Source organism: Panthera pardus, unplaced genomic scaffold (genome assembly GCF_024362965.1).
Source record: "Panthera pardus isolate Hobbes unplaced genomic scaffold, ASM2436296v1 HiC_scaffold_25, whole genome shotgun sequence".
Classification (NCBI taxonomy): domain Eukaryota; kingdom Metazoa; phylum Chordata; class Mammalia; order Carnivora; family Felidae; genus Panthera; species Panthera pardus.
Window position 1 is genome coordinate 87,448,673 of NW_026526821.1, and position 16,927 is coordinate 87,465,599.

Sequence of the window (16,927 nt, forward strand, 5' to 3'; positions counted from 1 at the left end):
ACCTACCCTCCTTTTTGTAAGAGGGTATCTGTGCTGACAAGTAAAGCAGATCTTCCTTCAGCGGAAGCCAGGGCTATCTTTTCTCCTTTCAGTTGCCATTGCCTTCTGGTTTTGTCCTGATACTTTGAATCTTTATCATGCTCTTTGTACGATGGATAGTCTAATGAAGTGGCAACCGAGTACCCAAAACAGAACAAGTTCTCGATACATACTTGTTGAATAATCAAGGCTGCTTGCACAATCTTAAGCTGCCAGGAAGCTTCTTACAGTAAGTCTTGTCACCTGACTCATGGGCAGAGACAGCCTGTCTCTCTCTCTCTGGGAGTCCAGAACACCCCATTTCCTCTCTTCTCTGCTCTCTTTCTTTTTTAAAAATTTTTAAAGTTTATTTTTTTATTCTCAAGTTAGTTAACATACAGTGTAGTCTTGGTTTCAGGAGTAGAACCCAGTGATTCATGTCTTACATATGACACCCAGTGCTCATCCCGAAAAATGCCCTCCTTAATGTCCATCACCTATTTAATCCCTTCCTCCACTCCTATCAAACCTCAGTTCTCTGTATTTAAGAGTCTCTTATGGCTTGCCTCCCTCTCCGTTTTTATATTATTTTTCCTTTCCTTCCCCTATGTTCATCTGTTAAGTTTCTCAAATTTCACATATGAGTGAAACCATATGATATGTATCTTTCTCTGACTGACTTATTTTGCTTAGCATAATACCCTCCAGTCCTATCCATGTTGTTGCAAATGGCAAGATTTCATTCTTTTTGATCACCAAGTAATATTCCATTGTATATTTATATAACACATCTTCTTTTTTTCCCCCCTTTTTAATGTTTATTTATTTTTGAGAGAGAGAGACAGAGCATGAGCAGGGGATTGAACCCATGAACTGCGAGATCATGACCTGAGCTGAAGTCAGATGCTTAACCAACTGAGCCACTCAGGTGCCCCTATACCACATCTTATCCATTCATCAGTTGATGGACATTTGGGCTTTTTCCGTGATTTGGCTATTGTTGTGATAACACTACTATAAACATTGGGGTGTATTTGCTCCAATCAAATCAGCATTTTTGTATCCTTTGGATAAATTCCTGGTAGTGAAATTACTGGGCCATAGGGTAGTTCTAGTTTTAATTTTTTGAGGAATCTCCACACTGTTCTCCAGAGTGGCTGCACCAGTGTGCATTCCCACCAACAATGCAAAAGAGATCCCCTTTCTCCACATCCTCACCAGCATCTGTTATTTCCTGAGTTGTTAATTTTAGCCATTCTGCCCAGTGTGAGGTGGTATCTCATTGTGGTTTTGATTTGTATTTCCCTGATGTTGAGCAATGTTGAGCATTTTTTTATGTGTCTGTTTGTCATCTGGATGTCTTCTTTGAAGAAGTGTCTATTCATGTCTTCTGCCCATTTCTTCACTGGATTATTTGTTTTTCAGGTGTTGAGTTGGGTAAATTCTTTATAGATTTTGGATACTGACTCTTTATCAGATGTGTCATTTGCAAATATCTTCTATTCCGTCAGTTGCCTTTTATTTATTTATTTGTTTATTAAAAATTTTTTAATGTTTATTTATTTTAGAGAGAGAGAAAGAGACAGAGCACGAGTGGGGAAGGGGCAGAAAGAGGGAGACACAGAATCTGAACCAGGCTCCAGCCTCTGAGCTGTCAGCACAGAGCCCAACGTGGGGCTCAAACCCACAAACTGCTAGATCATAACCTGAGCCAAAGTTGGCCGCCCAACTGACTGAGCCACCTAGGTGTCCCCCTGTCAGTTGCCTTTTAGTTTTGTTGATTGTTTCCTTTGCTGTGCAGAAGTTTTTATCTTGATGAGGTCCCAATAGTTCATTTTTGGTTTTATTTCCCTTGCCTCTGGAGTCATGTCAAGTAAGAAGTTGCTGCAGCTGAGGTCACAGAGGTTGCTGCCTGTTTTCTCCTCTAGGGTTTTGATGGTTTCCTGCCTCACATTTAGGTCTTTCATCCATTTTGAATTTATTTTTGTGTGTGGTGTAAGAAAGTGGTCCATGTTCATTCTTCTGCATGTCGCTGTCCAGTTCTCCCAGCATCATTTGCTAAAGAGACTGTCTTTTTTCCATTGGATACTCTTTCCTGCTTTGTTGAAGATTAGTTGGCCATACATCTGTGGGTCCATTTCTGGGTTTTTGATTCTATTCCATTGATATATGTGTCTGTTTTTGTTTTTGTTTTTAAAAATGTTAAGCTTTATTTCTTTTTGAGAGACAGAGCACGAGTGGGGGAGGGGCAGAGAGAGAGGGAGACACAGAATCCTAAGCCCGCCCCAAGCTCCGAGCTGTCAGCACAGAGCCCAATGCAGAGCTTGAACTCATGGACCACGAGATCATGACCTGAGCCGAAGTCAGATGCTTAACTGACTGAGCCACTCGGGTGCCCCTATATGTGTCTGTTTTTGTGCCAATACCAGACTGTCTTGATGATTACAGCTTTGTAATATAGGTTAAAGTCTGGGGTTGTGATGCCTCCAGCTTTGGTTTTCTTTTTCAACATTACTTTGGCTACTTTGGGTCTTTTGTGGTTCCATACAAAATTCAGGATTGTTAGTTCTAGCTCCGTGAAGAATGATGGTGCTATTTTGATAGGGATTGCATTGAATGTGTAGATTGCTTTGGGTGGTATCGACATTTTAACAAATGTGTTCTTGCAATCCATGAGCATGGAATGTTTTTCCATTTTTTTGTGTCTTCTTCAATTTCATTCTTAAGCTTTCTATAGTTTTCAGCATACACATCTTTTACTTCTTTGGTTAGGTTTATTCCTAGGTATTTGATGGTTTTTGGTGCAATTGTAAATGGGATTAATTCCTTGATATCTCTTTCTGTTGCTTCATTATTGGTGTATAGGAATGCAACCAATTTCTCTATGTTGATTTCATATCCCGCGGCTTTGCTGAATTCATGTGTCAGCTCTAGCAGGTTTTTGGTGGAGTCTTTTGGGTTTTCCAACGGAGTAGCATGTCATCTGTGAAGAGTGAAAGTTTGACTTCTTCCTTGCCAATTTGGATGCCTTTTATTTTGTTTTGTTTTCTGATTGCTGAGGCTAGGACTTCCAACACGATGTTAAACAACAGTGGTGACAGTGGACATCCCTGTTGTGTTCCTGATCTCAGGGGGGAAAGCTCTCATTTTTTTCTCATTGAAGATGCTATTAGCTGTGAGCTTTTCATAGATGGCTTTTATGATGTTAAAGTATGTTCCTTCCATCTCGATTTTCTTGAGGGTTTTTATTAAGAAAGGATGCTGCATTTTGTCAAATACTTTTTCTGCACCTATTGACAGGATCATAAGGTTTTTATCCTTTGTTCTATTAATGTGATGTATCACATTGATTGATTTGCGAATATTGAATGAGTCCTGCAGCCCAGGAATGAATTCCACTTGGCCGTCGTGAATAATTCTTTAAATGTACCGTTGAATTTGATTTGCTAGTATCTTGTTGAGAATTTTTGCATCCAGGTTCGTCGGGGATATTGGCTTGTAATTCTCCTTTTTTAGTGGGGTCTTTGTCTGATTTTGGAATCAAGGTAATGCTGGCTTCATAGAATGAATCTGGAAGCTTTACTTCTTTTTCTATTTTTTGGAACAGTTTGAGAAGAATAGGTATTAACTCTGCTTTATTTTTATTTATTTTTTGAGAGAGAGGGTGCAAGTGAGCAAGGGGCAGAGAGAGAGAGAGACAGAGAGAGAGACAGAGAGAATCCCAATCCCAGGCGGGGCAGAGAAAGAGAAAGAGAGAAAGAGGGAGAAAAGTGGGGCTCCAGCTCACCTGATGCGGGCCTCGAACTCACAAACTGTGAACTCATGACGTGAGCTGAAGTCAGATGCTTAACTGACTGAGCCACCCAGGTGCAAAGTATTAACTTTGCTTCAAATGTCTGGTAGAATTCCCCTGGGAAGCCATCTGGCCCAGGACTCTTATTTGTTGGGAGATTTTTGATAACCGATTCCATTTCCTCGCTCGTTATGGGTCTGTTCAAATTTTCTATTTCTTCCCATTTGAGTTTTGGTAGTGTGTGGGTGTCTAGGAATTTGTCCATTTCTTCCAGGTTGTCCAGTGTGTTGGCATATCATTTTTCATAGTATCTCTAATAATTGTTTGTGTTTCTGTGGTGTTGGTTGTGATCTCTCCTCTTTCATTCGTTATTTTATCTATTTGGGTCTTTTCTCTTTTTGAGAAGTTTGGTTAGGGGTTTATCAATTTTTTTTCTTCTTTCAAAAGACCAGCTCTTAGATTCATTGAACTGTTTTACTGTTTTTTGGATTCCGTATCATTTATTTCTGCTCTAATCTTTGTTATTTCCCTTCTTCTGCTGGCTTTGGGCTTTCTTTGCTGCTGTTTCCCTAGCTCTTTTAGGTGTAGGGTTAGGTTGTGTATTTGGGACCTTTTTTGCTTCTTGAGATGGGCCTGAATTGTGGTATATTTTCCTGTTAGGACTGCCTTTGCTACATCCCAAAGGGTTTGGACTTGTGTTTTCATTTTCATTTGCTTCCATGTATTTTTAAATTTCTTCTTTAAGTTTCTGGTTGACCCATTCATTCTTTAATAGGATGTTCTTTAACCTCCATGTATTTGGGGGCTTTCCAATTTTTTTCTTGTGGTTGATTTCAAGCTTCATAGCATTGTGATCTGAAAATATGAATGGTAAGATCTCAATCCTTTTGTACTTGTTGAGGGCTGTTTTGTGACCTAGTATGTGATCTCTTTTGAAGAATGTTCCATGTGCACTTGAGAAGAATGTGTATTCTGCTGCTTTTGGATGAAAAGTTCTGAATATATCTGTTAAATCCATCTGGCCCAATGTGTCAGTCAGAGTCATTGTTTCCTTATTTTTTTAAGTTTATTTATTTATTTTGAGAGAGAGAGTGTGTGCGTGTGTGTGTGTGTGTGTGTGTGTGAGACAGAGAGAGAGAGAGAGAGAGAGCGCACACAATTGGGGGAGGAACCGAGAGAGAGAGAGAGAGGGAGAGAGAGAGAATTCCAAGCAGGCTCTGCACTGTCAGTGGCAGAACCTGATATGGGGCTTGAACCCATGAACCGGGAGATCGTGACCTGAGCTGACATTAAGAGCCAGATGCTTAACTGACTGAGCCACCCAGGCACCCCCGTTGTTTCCTTATTGATTTTCTGCCTAGATGATCTGTCCTTTGCTGAAAGTGGAATATTAAAGTCACCTACAATTATGGTATTATTATCAATAAGTTTGTTTATGTTTGTGATTAATTGATTTATATATTTGGGTTCCTCCCTGTTGAGGCATAAATATTTACAATTGTTAGCTCTTCTTGGTGGATAGACCCCTTAATTATGATATAATGCCCTTCTTCACTTCTTGTTACAGTCTTTGTTTTAAACTAGTTTGTCTGATATAAGTATGGCTACTCTGGCTTTCTTTTGATGTCCAGTATCATGATAGGTGGTTTTCCATCCCCTCACTTTTATTTATTTATTTTTTAAAAGGTTTTATTTTTTATTTATTTTGAGAAAGAGAGATATGGGAGGGGCAGGGAGAGAGAGAGAGAGAGAGAGAGAGAGAGAGAATCCCAAGCAGGCTCTGCACCATCAGCATAGAGCCCAATGTGGGGCTCAAACCCACAAACCGTGAGATCATGACCCGAGCTGAAACCAAAAGTTGGATGCCTAACCAACTGAGCCATCCAGGAACCCCTCCATCCGCTCACTTTTAATCTGCAGGTGTCCTCAGGTCTAAAATGAGTGTCTTGTAGGCAGCATATAGATGGATCTTGTTTTTTTTTTTTTTTAATCCATTCTGATACCCTATGTCTTTTGATTGGGACATTTAGTCCATTTACATTCAGAGTGATTATTGAAAGATACAGATTTAGTGTCATTGTGTTATCTGTAGGTTTCATGCTTGTGGCGATGTCGCTGGTCCTTTGTTGTCTTTGCTACTTTGTACTCACAGAGTCCCCCTTCGGATCTCTTGCAGGGTTGGTTTAGTGGTCATGAACTTCTTTAGTTTTTGTTTGGGAAAGCCTTTATCTCTCCTATTCTGAATGACAGCCTTGCTGGATAAAGGATTCTTGGCTGCATGTTTTTCCTATTCAGCACATGGAATATTTCCTGCCACTCCTTTCTGGCCTGCCCAGTTTCAGTGGCTAGGTCTGCTACTACCCTTTTATGCCTCCCTTTTAGGTTAAGGCCCATTTGTCCCTAGCTGCTTTCAGAATTCTCTATCTTTGTATTTTGCCAGTTTCACTATGATATGTCATGGTGTTGACCTGTTTTTGTTGATTTTGAAGGGAGTTCTCTGTGCCTCTAGGACTTGGATGTCTGTTTCCTTCTCCAGATTAAGGAAGTTCTCAGCTATAATTTGTTCAAATAAACCTTCTGCCCTTTTTCTCCCTCTTCTTCTGGAACTACTATGATATGGGTATTGTTTCATTTCATGGAATCACTTAGCTCTCTAATTGTCCCCTCATGATCTAGTAATTTCCTTTCCCTCTTTTTTTCAGCTTCATCATTTTCCATAATTTTATCTTCTTTTTTTTTTTTAACGTTTATTTATTTTTGAGACAGAGAGAGACAGAGCATGAAGGGGGAGGGGCAGAGAGAGAGGGAGACACAGAATGTGAAACAGGCTGCAGGCTCTGAGCAGTCAGCACAGAGCCCGATGCGGGGCTCGAACTCATGGGCCGTGAGATCATGACCTGAGCCGAAGTCGGACGCTTAACCGACCAAGCCACCCAGGCGCCCCCATAATTTTATCTTCTATTTCACCTATTCTCTCCTCTGCTTCTTCCATCCTAGCTGTCACCATATCTAGTTTATTTTGCAACTCATTTTAGAATTTCTTAATTCATCATGACTAGTTCTTAGGTCTTTGATTCCTGTAGCAATAGATTCTCTGTTGTCTTTTATGCTTTTTTCAAGCCCCACTGTTAGCTTTATGATTGTTATTCTAGGTTCTTGTTTAGATATATTGTTTAAAACTGTTTTGAGCAATTCTCTGGCTGTGATTTCTTCCTAAATTTTCTTTTGGGGAGAATTCTTCTGTTTTGTCATTTTGGCTAATTTCTGTCCTTTGCATATTTTAATAGCTTGCTATGTGTCCTGTACCTGCGAGTACTATTATATTAAAAAGGGGTCATACACTGTCCAGGGCTGCGACTTCAGGAAGTGTTTTTGGTGTATGTTGCATGCACTCTGTTGTTGCCTTTTGGCTGCTCTATTCCACTGGTCTGTCCTCTGCAAAGCTCTTCCTTGCTTGTAGTGGTGGATTGTTTGGACCTTCCACCAGGTGTGCTGTGATTTGTTTGTTGAACTAACCCTGGAAAAAAAGGAAAAAGCAAGGCGGGACCCTGATCCCATAAAGAGAGAAAAATGAAAGGGGAGAAAAGAAGACCAAACAGAGAATCAAAAAACTATAAGGCTATGGGGCACCTGGGTGGCTCAGTTTGCTGAGTGCCCAACTTTGGCTCAGGTCATGATCTTGTGGTTTGTGAGTCTGAGCCCCATGTTGGGCTCACTGCTATCAGTGCAGAGTCTGCTTCAGATCCTCTGTCCCCCTCTCTTCCCCTCCCCTGCTTGTGCTCTCTCTCAAAAAATAAACATTAAAAAAACTATAAGGTTAAATCCAGAGAAAGAGAAAGGAAAATAAAGAAGAGAAAGAAAATGTGTAAAAAGAATAGAGTAAAAATGCCTGGTCAAACAACACACACACACACACACACACACACACACAGTAAGAATTGACCAAAAACAAATCAGAAACTATGAATCCGATTCCAAAAGAAAAAGAGGATAGAGAGAAAAAGAAAAGAGAAGAAAAGAAAAACAGACAAACAAAAACAACAACAACAAACAAACAAAAACCAATTGTCTGTTGGTTCCTGGGACCAGTGGCTCTTCTGGTCTGGAGGGGAGGCTGGCTGGGTGGGTCAGTGTCAGTCCCGCCCTGGTAGAGAAGCAATTAGCAGGCATGGAGGGGCGGGGATTGGTGTAAGCAGATCCTGCTTCCACTGGGGGCTGCTGTGCTGCTCCCTGAAGCCCCACCGTGTTGGTGTTGGGGAGAAAAATGGTGACACCCCAGTCTCTCTACCCCGGACTGGGTGTCTCAAACCACGTTGCTCAGGGGCAGTAGGCTTGCCCTGCTCCACAGTCTCCTGTGCCTCCTAGGGGCTCAGCTGGGATTCAAAACCTGATGTGTTAAAGGACCCACCCCCCCCCGCCCCGCCCCTGTTCTGGCGTAGGCCACTCAGCCCTGCTGATAAAAGGCCTTTGGCTGGCACCTGCAGAGCCTTTCGTTCTTGAGGAGGCAATAAACCCTCTTCCCAAAGTACTCAAGGAAGGGGACTGTTCTCTCCTAGTGTACCCCTGAGATGGCTACAGCGCCCCCAGGGTGGGCTCCTTCTGGCCCAGGAGTGCGCACACACGGCTCCCGGCTCTACTCCAGAGAAAGTCGCTCACTTTAGGAACCTCTGAGTTTCAGCTCCTAAGTCTGTTTGCAAAACAGAAACTGGTACTCTCTGGAATTCTCTTTTCCCAGTGCATGGTCTGGAGAGGTTTTCCTCTTGGGCAAACTCGCCCTCTCTCTTTCTCTCTCTTTTGTCTCTGCACAGAAGGGGTTCCCTCCCCTCCGGGCCTTTGCTGTTTTCTCTCCCCCAATTCACATACATGCACCCCAGTCCTGCCAAGCTGTCTCCCTCCAACTGTGGAGATCCTTCTGCCACTCCGCAGATTGATTTTCCGGGTGTTCCCAGGGACCTGATGTCAACCCAGCTGTGTTTGAGGGGCGAGGAAAATCCTGGTCCCCCTACTTCTCCGCCGTCTTAACTCCACCCCTCTCTCTGCTCCCTCTCTAAGTGAATGGCACTACCAGCCACCCATGCATCCTTGTCAGAACCTGAGACATGTTCTGCTCTCCCCGCTTCTCTCTTCCCCACCTAGTTGCTGGTCAGTGTGCCCGAGACCCATAGCCTTTGTGTCCTCACTGTCTCACACCTGGACTTTTTGAAAAGATACGGCAAAATACACATAGCATAAAAGTTATCATCTTAATCATCTTTCAGTGTGCACTTCAGTGGTATTAAGTACTTTTATATTGTTGTGCAACCATCTCCTCCATCCATCCCCAGAACTCTGTAATGGTCCTCAACCCATTAAATAAGAACTCCTCACGTCCCTGGTAACTGGCTGTTTTCACTTGGTATAATGTCCTTGTGGTTCATCCAAGTGGTAGTGTTGTCAGAATTTCCCTCCTTTTTTTAAAAAATTTAAATCTAAGTTAGTTAACATATAGTGTAATAATGATTTCAGGAATAGAATTTAGTGATTCATCACTTATATATAACACCCAGGGCTCATCCCAACAAGTGTCCTCCTTAATGCCCCTTGCCCATTTAGCCCATCACCCCATCCAACACCCCACCAGCAACCCTCAGTTTGTTCTATTTAAGTCTCTTATGGTTTGCCTCCCTCTTTGTTTTTTTTATTATTTTTGCTTCCCTTCCCTACGTTCATCGGTTTTGTATCTCAAATTCCACATATGAGTGAAATCATATGATATTTGTGTTTCCCTGATGACTTGTTTTGCTTAGCATAATACACTCTAGTTTCATCTACAGTGTTGCAAATGGCAAGATTTCATTCTTTTTTTTATTGCTGGGTAATATTCCATTGTATTTCTTAAATTTTTTTTAAAGTTTATTTATTTTGAGAGACAGAGGGAGCAGAGGAGGGGCAGAGAGAGAGGGAGAGAGAGAAACCCAGGAAGGCTCTGTGCTGTGAGTGCAGAGCCTGATGTGGGGCTCGAACCCATGAACCTGAGCCGAAACCAAGAGTCAGACGCTTAACTGGCTGAGCCCTCCAGGTGCCCCCCCATTGTATTCTTTATCCATTTATCAATTGATGGACATTTGGGCTCTTTCCATACTTTGGCTCTTGTCGATAGCGCTGCTATAAACATTGGGGTATATGTGCCCCTTCAAATCAGGACTCCTGTATCCTTTGGATAAATACCTAGTAGTGCAATTTCTGGGTTGTAGGGTAATTCTATTTTTAATTTTTTGAGGAACCTCCATACTGTTTTCCAGAGTGGCTGCACCAATTTGCATTCCCACCAGCAGTGCAAAAGGGTTCCTCAGAATTTCCTTCCTTTTTAAATAAATTTTTAAAAAATGTTTATTTATTTTTGAAGGAGAGAGAGACAGAGTGTGAGGGGGGGAGGAGGAGAGAGAGAAGGAGGCACAAAATCCTAAGTAGACTCCAGGCTCCAAGCTGCCAGCACAGAGCCCGATGCGGGGCTCTAACTCATGAACCGTGAGATCATGACCTGAGCCGAAGTCGGATGCTCAACTGACTGAGCCACCTAGATGCCCCAGAATTTCCTTACTTTTAAAGGCTGAATCATATTCCATTGTTTGTATATCCCACATTTTGTTAATCCATTCATCTGTCAATGGACATGTGGGCCTTGATGTCTTTGAGATGCGTTGGGAAATGGGTATCTCTTAGCTTTTCTTTAAACCCTCCTTCAACAGTCATAAAAACCTCCCAAATTACAGACTGAGTGTACCCTCAGTGAAAACCCCTGCTTTAGAGTTTGTCTTCTGTATGATCCCAATAGCCCTAAAGATTCCATTGTCATCAGTGTCACGAAAACAAGCATTCTGTCTGCTTCCCAAATGTGCCATGACCTTACAGTCGTGTTGTAGGGAGGTGGGACTACTGGGAGATTGCCACCTGATTCTGCCAGATGTCAGGGAGCACCCCGTAACCCCTGTGGGTGTCCAAGGCCCTGGGGCTAACAAGCATCCTGATCACTGAAAGGAGCCTGTCCCCACAAGATGGGCCTACAGATATGAGTGAGACCTGGAGCCCAGACTGCTGGAGAGACAGCTCCCTGGCCACTGACAGGTAGACCTCACCAGGTGGTGAGCAGAAGGGTAGTGATGTGGCTTCTCATGTGAGGCCATGGATATGCCTGATGCTTGGCTGTCAGGAGATGTTGGAGGCTCCCACCAAGGGAGATTGCTTAGCCAGGTGGCCCCAGGTACTGGATGGGGCAAGATAGGCGGTCTTCTTACCTCTGCTCTGCTTCTGTCTCTGAGACTCCTCAGCTTCCCTCCCACAGCCATGGTCTTTACCAGAGTTAACCCAGGACCAGGATGGTGTCCTACCTCATTCCTGTCACACACCTTGGCTCTCGGCACTCGAGACCCAAGATGGTGATTTCTTTGTTCTTCAGTTCTCCTCTGACAACCTTCATTTAAGGCATTATTTTCAAAATTTTTGGATTGTGATCCACAACAACAATTATATTTTATATCAAGACAGGGGTGTGTACGTGGCTCAGTTGGTTAAGCGTCCAACTTTAGCTCAGGTCATGATCTCATGGTTTGTGGGTTTGAGCCCCTTGTCGGGCTCTGTGCTGACAGCTCAGAGCCTGGAGCCTGCTTTGGATTCTGTGTCTTCCTCTCTCTCTACCACCTCCCCACCCCGTCCCTCTGTCTCAAAAATAAATAAACATTTTAAAAAGGCATAATACACACATATAAATATGTATGTGAATACATAACCCAGTGAAAGATGTACTCTGATATTTTCTTTTCTAGTCTATTCTGTCATTAAAAAGACATACTGGCCAACTCACTCAGTTGATCTCATGGCCTACTAATGGGTCCCAATGAGCAGTTTGAAAACTCTATCCTATGGCAATGGGAGGCTCTGGTTTGGTAAAAGTTGGGGTAGGTAGGCCTGGGGAAACAAGTGAAGATTTTTCATGGGGAACAGAAGAGTCCTCCCATTGTACATTTATTCCTTCTCGCTGAGTCATTCGGTCTGGAGGAATACCCTGGAGCTACAACATGATTCTTATGGAGGCCTGCTGGCCTCCAATTCCGCAGAGCAATCCAGGGAGAGGACGTGGTCCCCTGTCCCCAACCTCAACGTGACCTGTGGGCTCTCCTGTATCTTTAACTATTGAATCTGTTACATTATGCATGTAGAGCCACATCTCTCAAGGCCAAAATTAATTATCAAGGACAGGACAGGTCTAAATCTATGATAAGGAAGGAACTGTTTTCTTAACTGTTTCCTAATTAGCAGCATGCTTCCCTTTCCTTGCCATCTATAAGTCATGTGATTGTACTGGCTTAAGGTTTCTTCTTTCCTGCACCTCTTAGGGGCTGTAGTGCCCTTCAGTGACCCTCCCTTAATGTCACTCAGAGAGTCTTAGCGTTGGTCCTTCTAACCATACTTAGTGAAATTTCACTGAGAGCCTTTGTTCGCCTCATCTTTAGGGAAGGCAGGAAGTGGGAAATGCTTGAAATACACTTTGCACAGGGCTTGGCACATGGACACTGTTCAATTAATACCAGGAGCACCAGGAGCACCAGGAAATGTTTCCAAGTGGATGACTCAAGAGTGGCTGCAGATGGGATTTTTCCATGTTACTCTTGCAGGTCATGGGGAGTTGATAGGGGAAGGAAAATAGACACTTAGATAGAATCTCTTATCTCCTCAAAACTCTATGAAGTGAGCATTCTTATTCTTCTTCTTTTTTTAAAAAAAATTATTTATTTTGAGAGACAGAGAGAAAGCACAAGCAAGTGAGGGGCAGAGAGAAGGAGAGACAGAATGACAACAGGCTCTGATGATGGGACTCAAACCCACAAACTGTGAGATCATGACCTGAGTCTAGATCAAGAGTCAGATGCTTAATCCTCTGAGCCACCCAGGTACCCCTGAAGTGAACATTCTTCTTATTATCAATTTACCACCAAGGGAGCTAAGGCCTAGAGAGGTCATAAGTTCTAGCTAAGGTCACGCAGCAGTAGCTATTATTTGAATGACTCCAAAGCTGTGTCTCACTGATGGAGACATACCAACATGGCCCTCAAGAATGGTTCAGCCAGGGCAGGTTTGAGAAGATAACTCTTGCCCCTCCCAGATCTCCTCCTTCTCATTGTGACTCCTCTCATCCCCTTTGTCCACTGACATACTCTCCTACTCTTAATGCAGTCTTATGGCATTCCTTGAGAACAGTAGTTCTATCCCCTGGTGATGAAGTTAACTTGGAGCCAAATTGGGAAAGAAAAGACCCATTTATTCAGCACTTCATTACTCCATTACCTTGCTATACACTAGGGTTACTACATGAGTAAGGCATGGTGTCCCCTCTGAAGCTCACAGTCCAGTTGAGGAGAGACATAGAAACACATATATGTGTTCTGATATGTGATCACAGCTTGCAACCATCTCTGTCCGGGAGAGACAAGGGAGATTGACAACTGAGCTGGGTATTGAAGAATCAGTAGGAGTTCACTCGATGAATCTGAGTGGGGCATGGGGGAAGAGGAAGTGAAATGAACCTCGTATGTAATGAGTATGCTGTGTGCCAGGAACCTCACTCATACTATCTTGTTTAGTTTTCACAAAACCCCATGAAGAGGTATTATTATGACCTTATAGATGAGGAAACAGAGGCTGAAATGTTCAATGAATTTCCTAAGAGTTTCTTCAAGTGTGTTACAGGGACTCCTGGAGGAATACCCACGATTCTTTGAGCAGGTCAGCAAGGTTAAAACTATTTTCAGAATAACCCAAAGATGATATGTGCCTTTTTAACTGTGTTGATATTTGCACTAATGGTACAACGGAAGGTAAAACTGCTGGTGCCTTAATACTAGTGAAGGCCTTGGTGCCACATTGTACTTGGCATTGTATTCCTCACCCTTATGTATTTGCAGTTAAAAATAAAGCCAGTTTTGTTGAAGAATGTCCTTGATAAAGCAGTACAATTATTAATTTTATTAAACTAGATCCCTAAGTACATGTGTTTGTAATATTTTGGGTGTTGAAACAGAAGTATGCATAGAACACATCTGCTACATGCTGAAAAATAGTTGTTACAAGAAAAAGCACATGTATGGCTGCTTAAGTTGTAAGCTGAATTAGCCAGTTTCTTTTTCTTAACGTAATACTGTTTTTTACTTGAAAGAATGACTGGCAAACTGATTTTTCAGACCTGGGCACTTGATAGACATTTTCTTTCTTCTTCTTCTTCTTTTTTTAATTTTTAAACGTTTATTTATTATTGAGAGACAGAGAGAGACAGAGCATGAGCAGGGGAGGGGCAGAGAGAGGGGGAGACACAGAATCTGAAGGAGGCTCCAGGCTCTGAGCTGTTAGCGCAGAGCCCGATACGGAGGTTGAAGTCACAAACCCAGCGAGATCATGACCTGAGCTGAAGACAGATGCTTAACTGACTGAACCACCCAGGCGCCCCGACAGACATTTTCTTAAAAATGAGTGAGTGAGGGGCTCCTGGGTGGCTCAGTCGGTTAAGTGTCCAACTTCGGCTCAGGTCATGATTTCACGGCTCTTGAGTTTGAGCCCCGTGTCGGGCTCTGTGCTGACAGCTCAGAGCCTGGAGCCTGCTTCCAATTCTGTATCTCCCTCTCTCTCTGACCCTCCCCCGCTCATGCTCGGTCTCTCAAAAATAAATAAACGTTTAAAAAATTAAAAAAAAAAAAGAAAATGAATGAGCGAACTTTCCACCTCAAGCAGACATTTATTATTTGTTGCCAATCATAAAATTTGAGCTTTCAAACCAGAATTGGAATCTTAGAAAACCTGTATCTTTCAGCTTCTTGATGAGATGGATGGTAATATTAATGAATGTGATTTTTCTGGTATTATATACTAAAATGTGTCAATATTTGGAAGGTCTACATAACTCAGTGAGCAGAAACCTTCCAAATAACCGAGGCAAGATATTACAGAATCACGCATGGGTAAGATATTCATTCAAAGTACAAGACAGAACAATGGATTTCAATGTAATAGACTACAAAATGTTCATCTACCTTGTTTCAAGAAATACTACTTGTTGAATTTTTGGTGTAGTGTCAAAGAAGGATATCCACAATGATCTGAAAATTTATTAAAATACACTTTCTTTTACAACTATATATCTGGTTGGATTTTCTTCCTAGATGTCAACCAAAACAAGACATCTCAACAGAGTCAATGTAGAAGGAGACATGATATCCAGCCAGGCATTAAAAAGATTTGTCTCTCCACTGTCCCTTTGTGTCTCTCATAGGGGTGAAGAAGAGAACCAAAGTCATCAAGAACAGTGTGAACCCCGTATGGAATGAGGTATATAAGGTTTCCATTCTCCCTCTTTTTTGCTCTACTGTCACCGTCTCTGCAGTGACAATCTAGGGACTTGTGCAGGAGGTGACTTTCTCAGTGGTATTATCAAGGAGGGGAGGGGCTGCTGGTCCAGTGTGTCAACTAAATCTGCTTGCCTCCTGGGAGGAGGGTTGATGGCATGGCCCGCCAGGGAGATAGAACCATCTCCTCTGATGTGGGTGTGGCATGGGGAGGAGTGCGATGTCTTTTGTTTCTATTCCTCTCAGCTCTAGCCATCCACACAGAACTACCAGCCAGATAGTTTAGGGGCTCTCTGGCCTGCCTCGTCTCCCTAACGCCAGCTGTTCTTCCTGCCCAAAGCCTACCTCCTCCCCACAGTCCTCCCTGATAAACCAGGACCTCTACCATCTCCCTGCACATGGCCCCCTGGTGGTCCTTTGGAAGCTCTGGATGCCTTCTGTGGATGGGGTTGGGATGCACAGGGGTACCTTTGCTCTGAAGAGAGTCCCAGGTCCTCTGGATGGGCGTTCTCCGTGTGGTACTAATTCATGCTGCCCATGAGGGGCCCGGTTTCCACATGAGCACATTGATCTTGGTCTCTGAGGACCCTGCAGGGTCACTTGATTTTCCCCAGCTGTGCTTCTGGCTTGACTTCCTAGTGATTGGTGGAATTGAGTTGGGGGAAAGGGGCCATGGGAGCCTGACCTCCTTCTCTCTTCTGCTGCCTGTGGCTTTCACTGCCTCTTCTGAAGCTCTGGAGCCCTGCTGTTCGTGTATTAATTCATTTACTAATTCATCTACCCACCCACCAGCATTTTTCATGGATGTCTGCTCAGTGTCGTGGGGGGGGGACCAGGGTGAACCAGACACAGTCTCTTCTCCTAGGGGGCCACCAGTTAAGATGTTTTTGTCCTCTTTTTCTTCCAGGGCTTTGAGTGGGACCTCAAGGGCATCCCTTTGGACCAGAGCTCTGAACTTCATGTGGTGGTCAAAGACCATGAGACAATGGGAAGGAACAGGTGAGGTGGGCAAGGGTGACTCTGTGCCCTGAAGGCACAGGTAGGTTTGTTGTGGACATAGACTCCAGAATCTGCAGCTAATGTTTCCATTTAGCATTTATTGAAGACCTGCCTTTTGTGGGCTTGGGCCAATGGTAGCTGTCGGGAGGGGCCTGCTTGTAGTCTCAAGAACTCAGCCAGGGGTAAATCTGAAAGCTGAGCAGGCTCCAGGGAAGGGAGATGGGCTCGAATCAGATGTGTACATGTTTGTGAAGACAGCCTGTGCCCCAGGGAGCAGAGAGGAAAAGGCTCCCAGTGTCCTGCTCTAGCCCAGGGGTGCCTGGGTGCGGCCACCTCTCCCCGCCCAGTCCAGGCTGGTGAGGGCACCGGCACATACCCCAGCAGACGGACTGGCAAAGTGAAGCTGCAGCTAGCAGGGAGTTCTCAAGGAAGGCTTCACGGAAGAGGAGGGATGTGAGGTGAGCTTTGTGGTTTAGACGCCAAAAGATAGTAAAGGTTTGTAGTGACTGCATACCTCCCTTTGGCAGGCTTTTCTCTTGTTTCATGTATGTGGTGTGGAGGGTTTCCAGGCAGGGGCAGTAGAGGAGCAAAGTTGTGGAGGCAAAAGCAGGCTCTTTACAGGCGGGCAGTGGATCCTTTCTCCTGTTATTGAGCTCCAGGCCTTATATATGCTGGTGGTAGTGTAGGGGGCGGGCAAGACCAACTGAGCATGCAGACTGATGGCTCTGCTCACTGCGGGGTCAGGTGG

General features: G+C 43.6%; 1 protein-coding gene across 23 annotated transcripts in view; it reads left to right on the forward strand.

The window, feature by feature from the left end:
- The window catches only part of DYSF (dysferlin), a 224,594-nt gene that overhangs the window by 15,537 nt on the left and 192,130 nt on the right, over positions 1-16,927 (forward strand). For all 23 annotated transcript variants that reach the window (XM_053890791.1, XM_053890801.1, XM_053890797.1 and 20 more), the window contains exons 2-3: positions 15,108-15,163; positions 16,088-16,179. In XM_053890791.1, the coding sequence (XP_053746766.1) occupies positions 15,108-15,163; positions 16,088-16,179 (148 nt within the window). The remainder of the gene's footprint in view (positions 1-15,107; positions 15,164-16,087; positions 16,180-16,927) is intronic.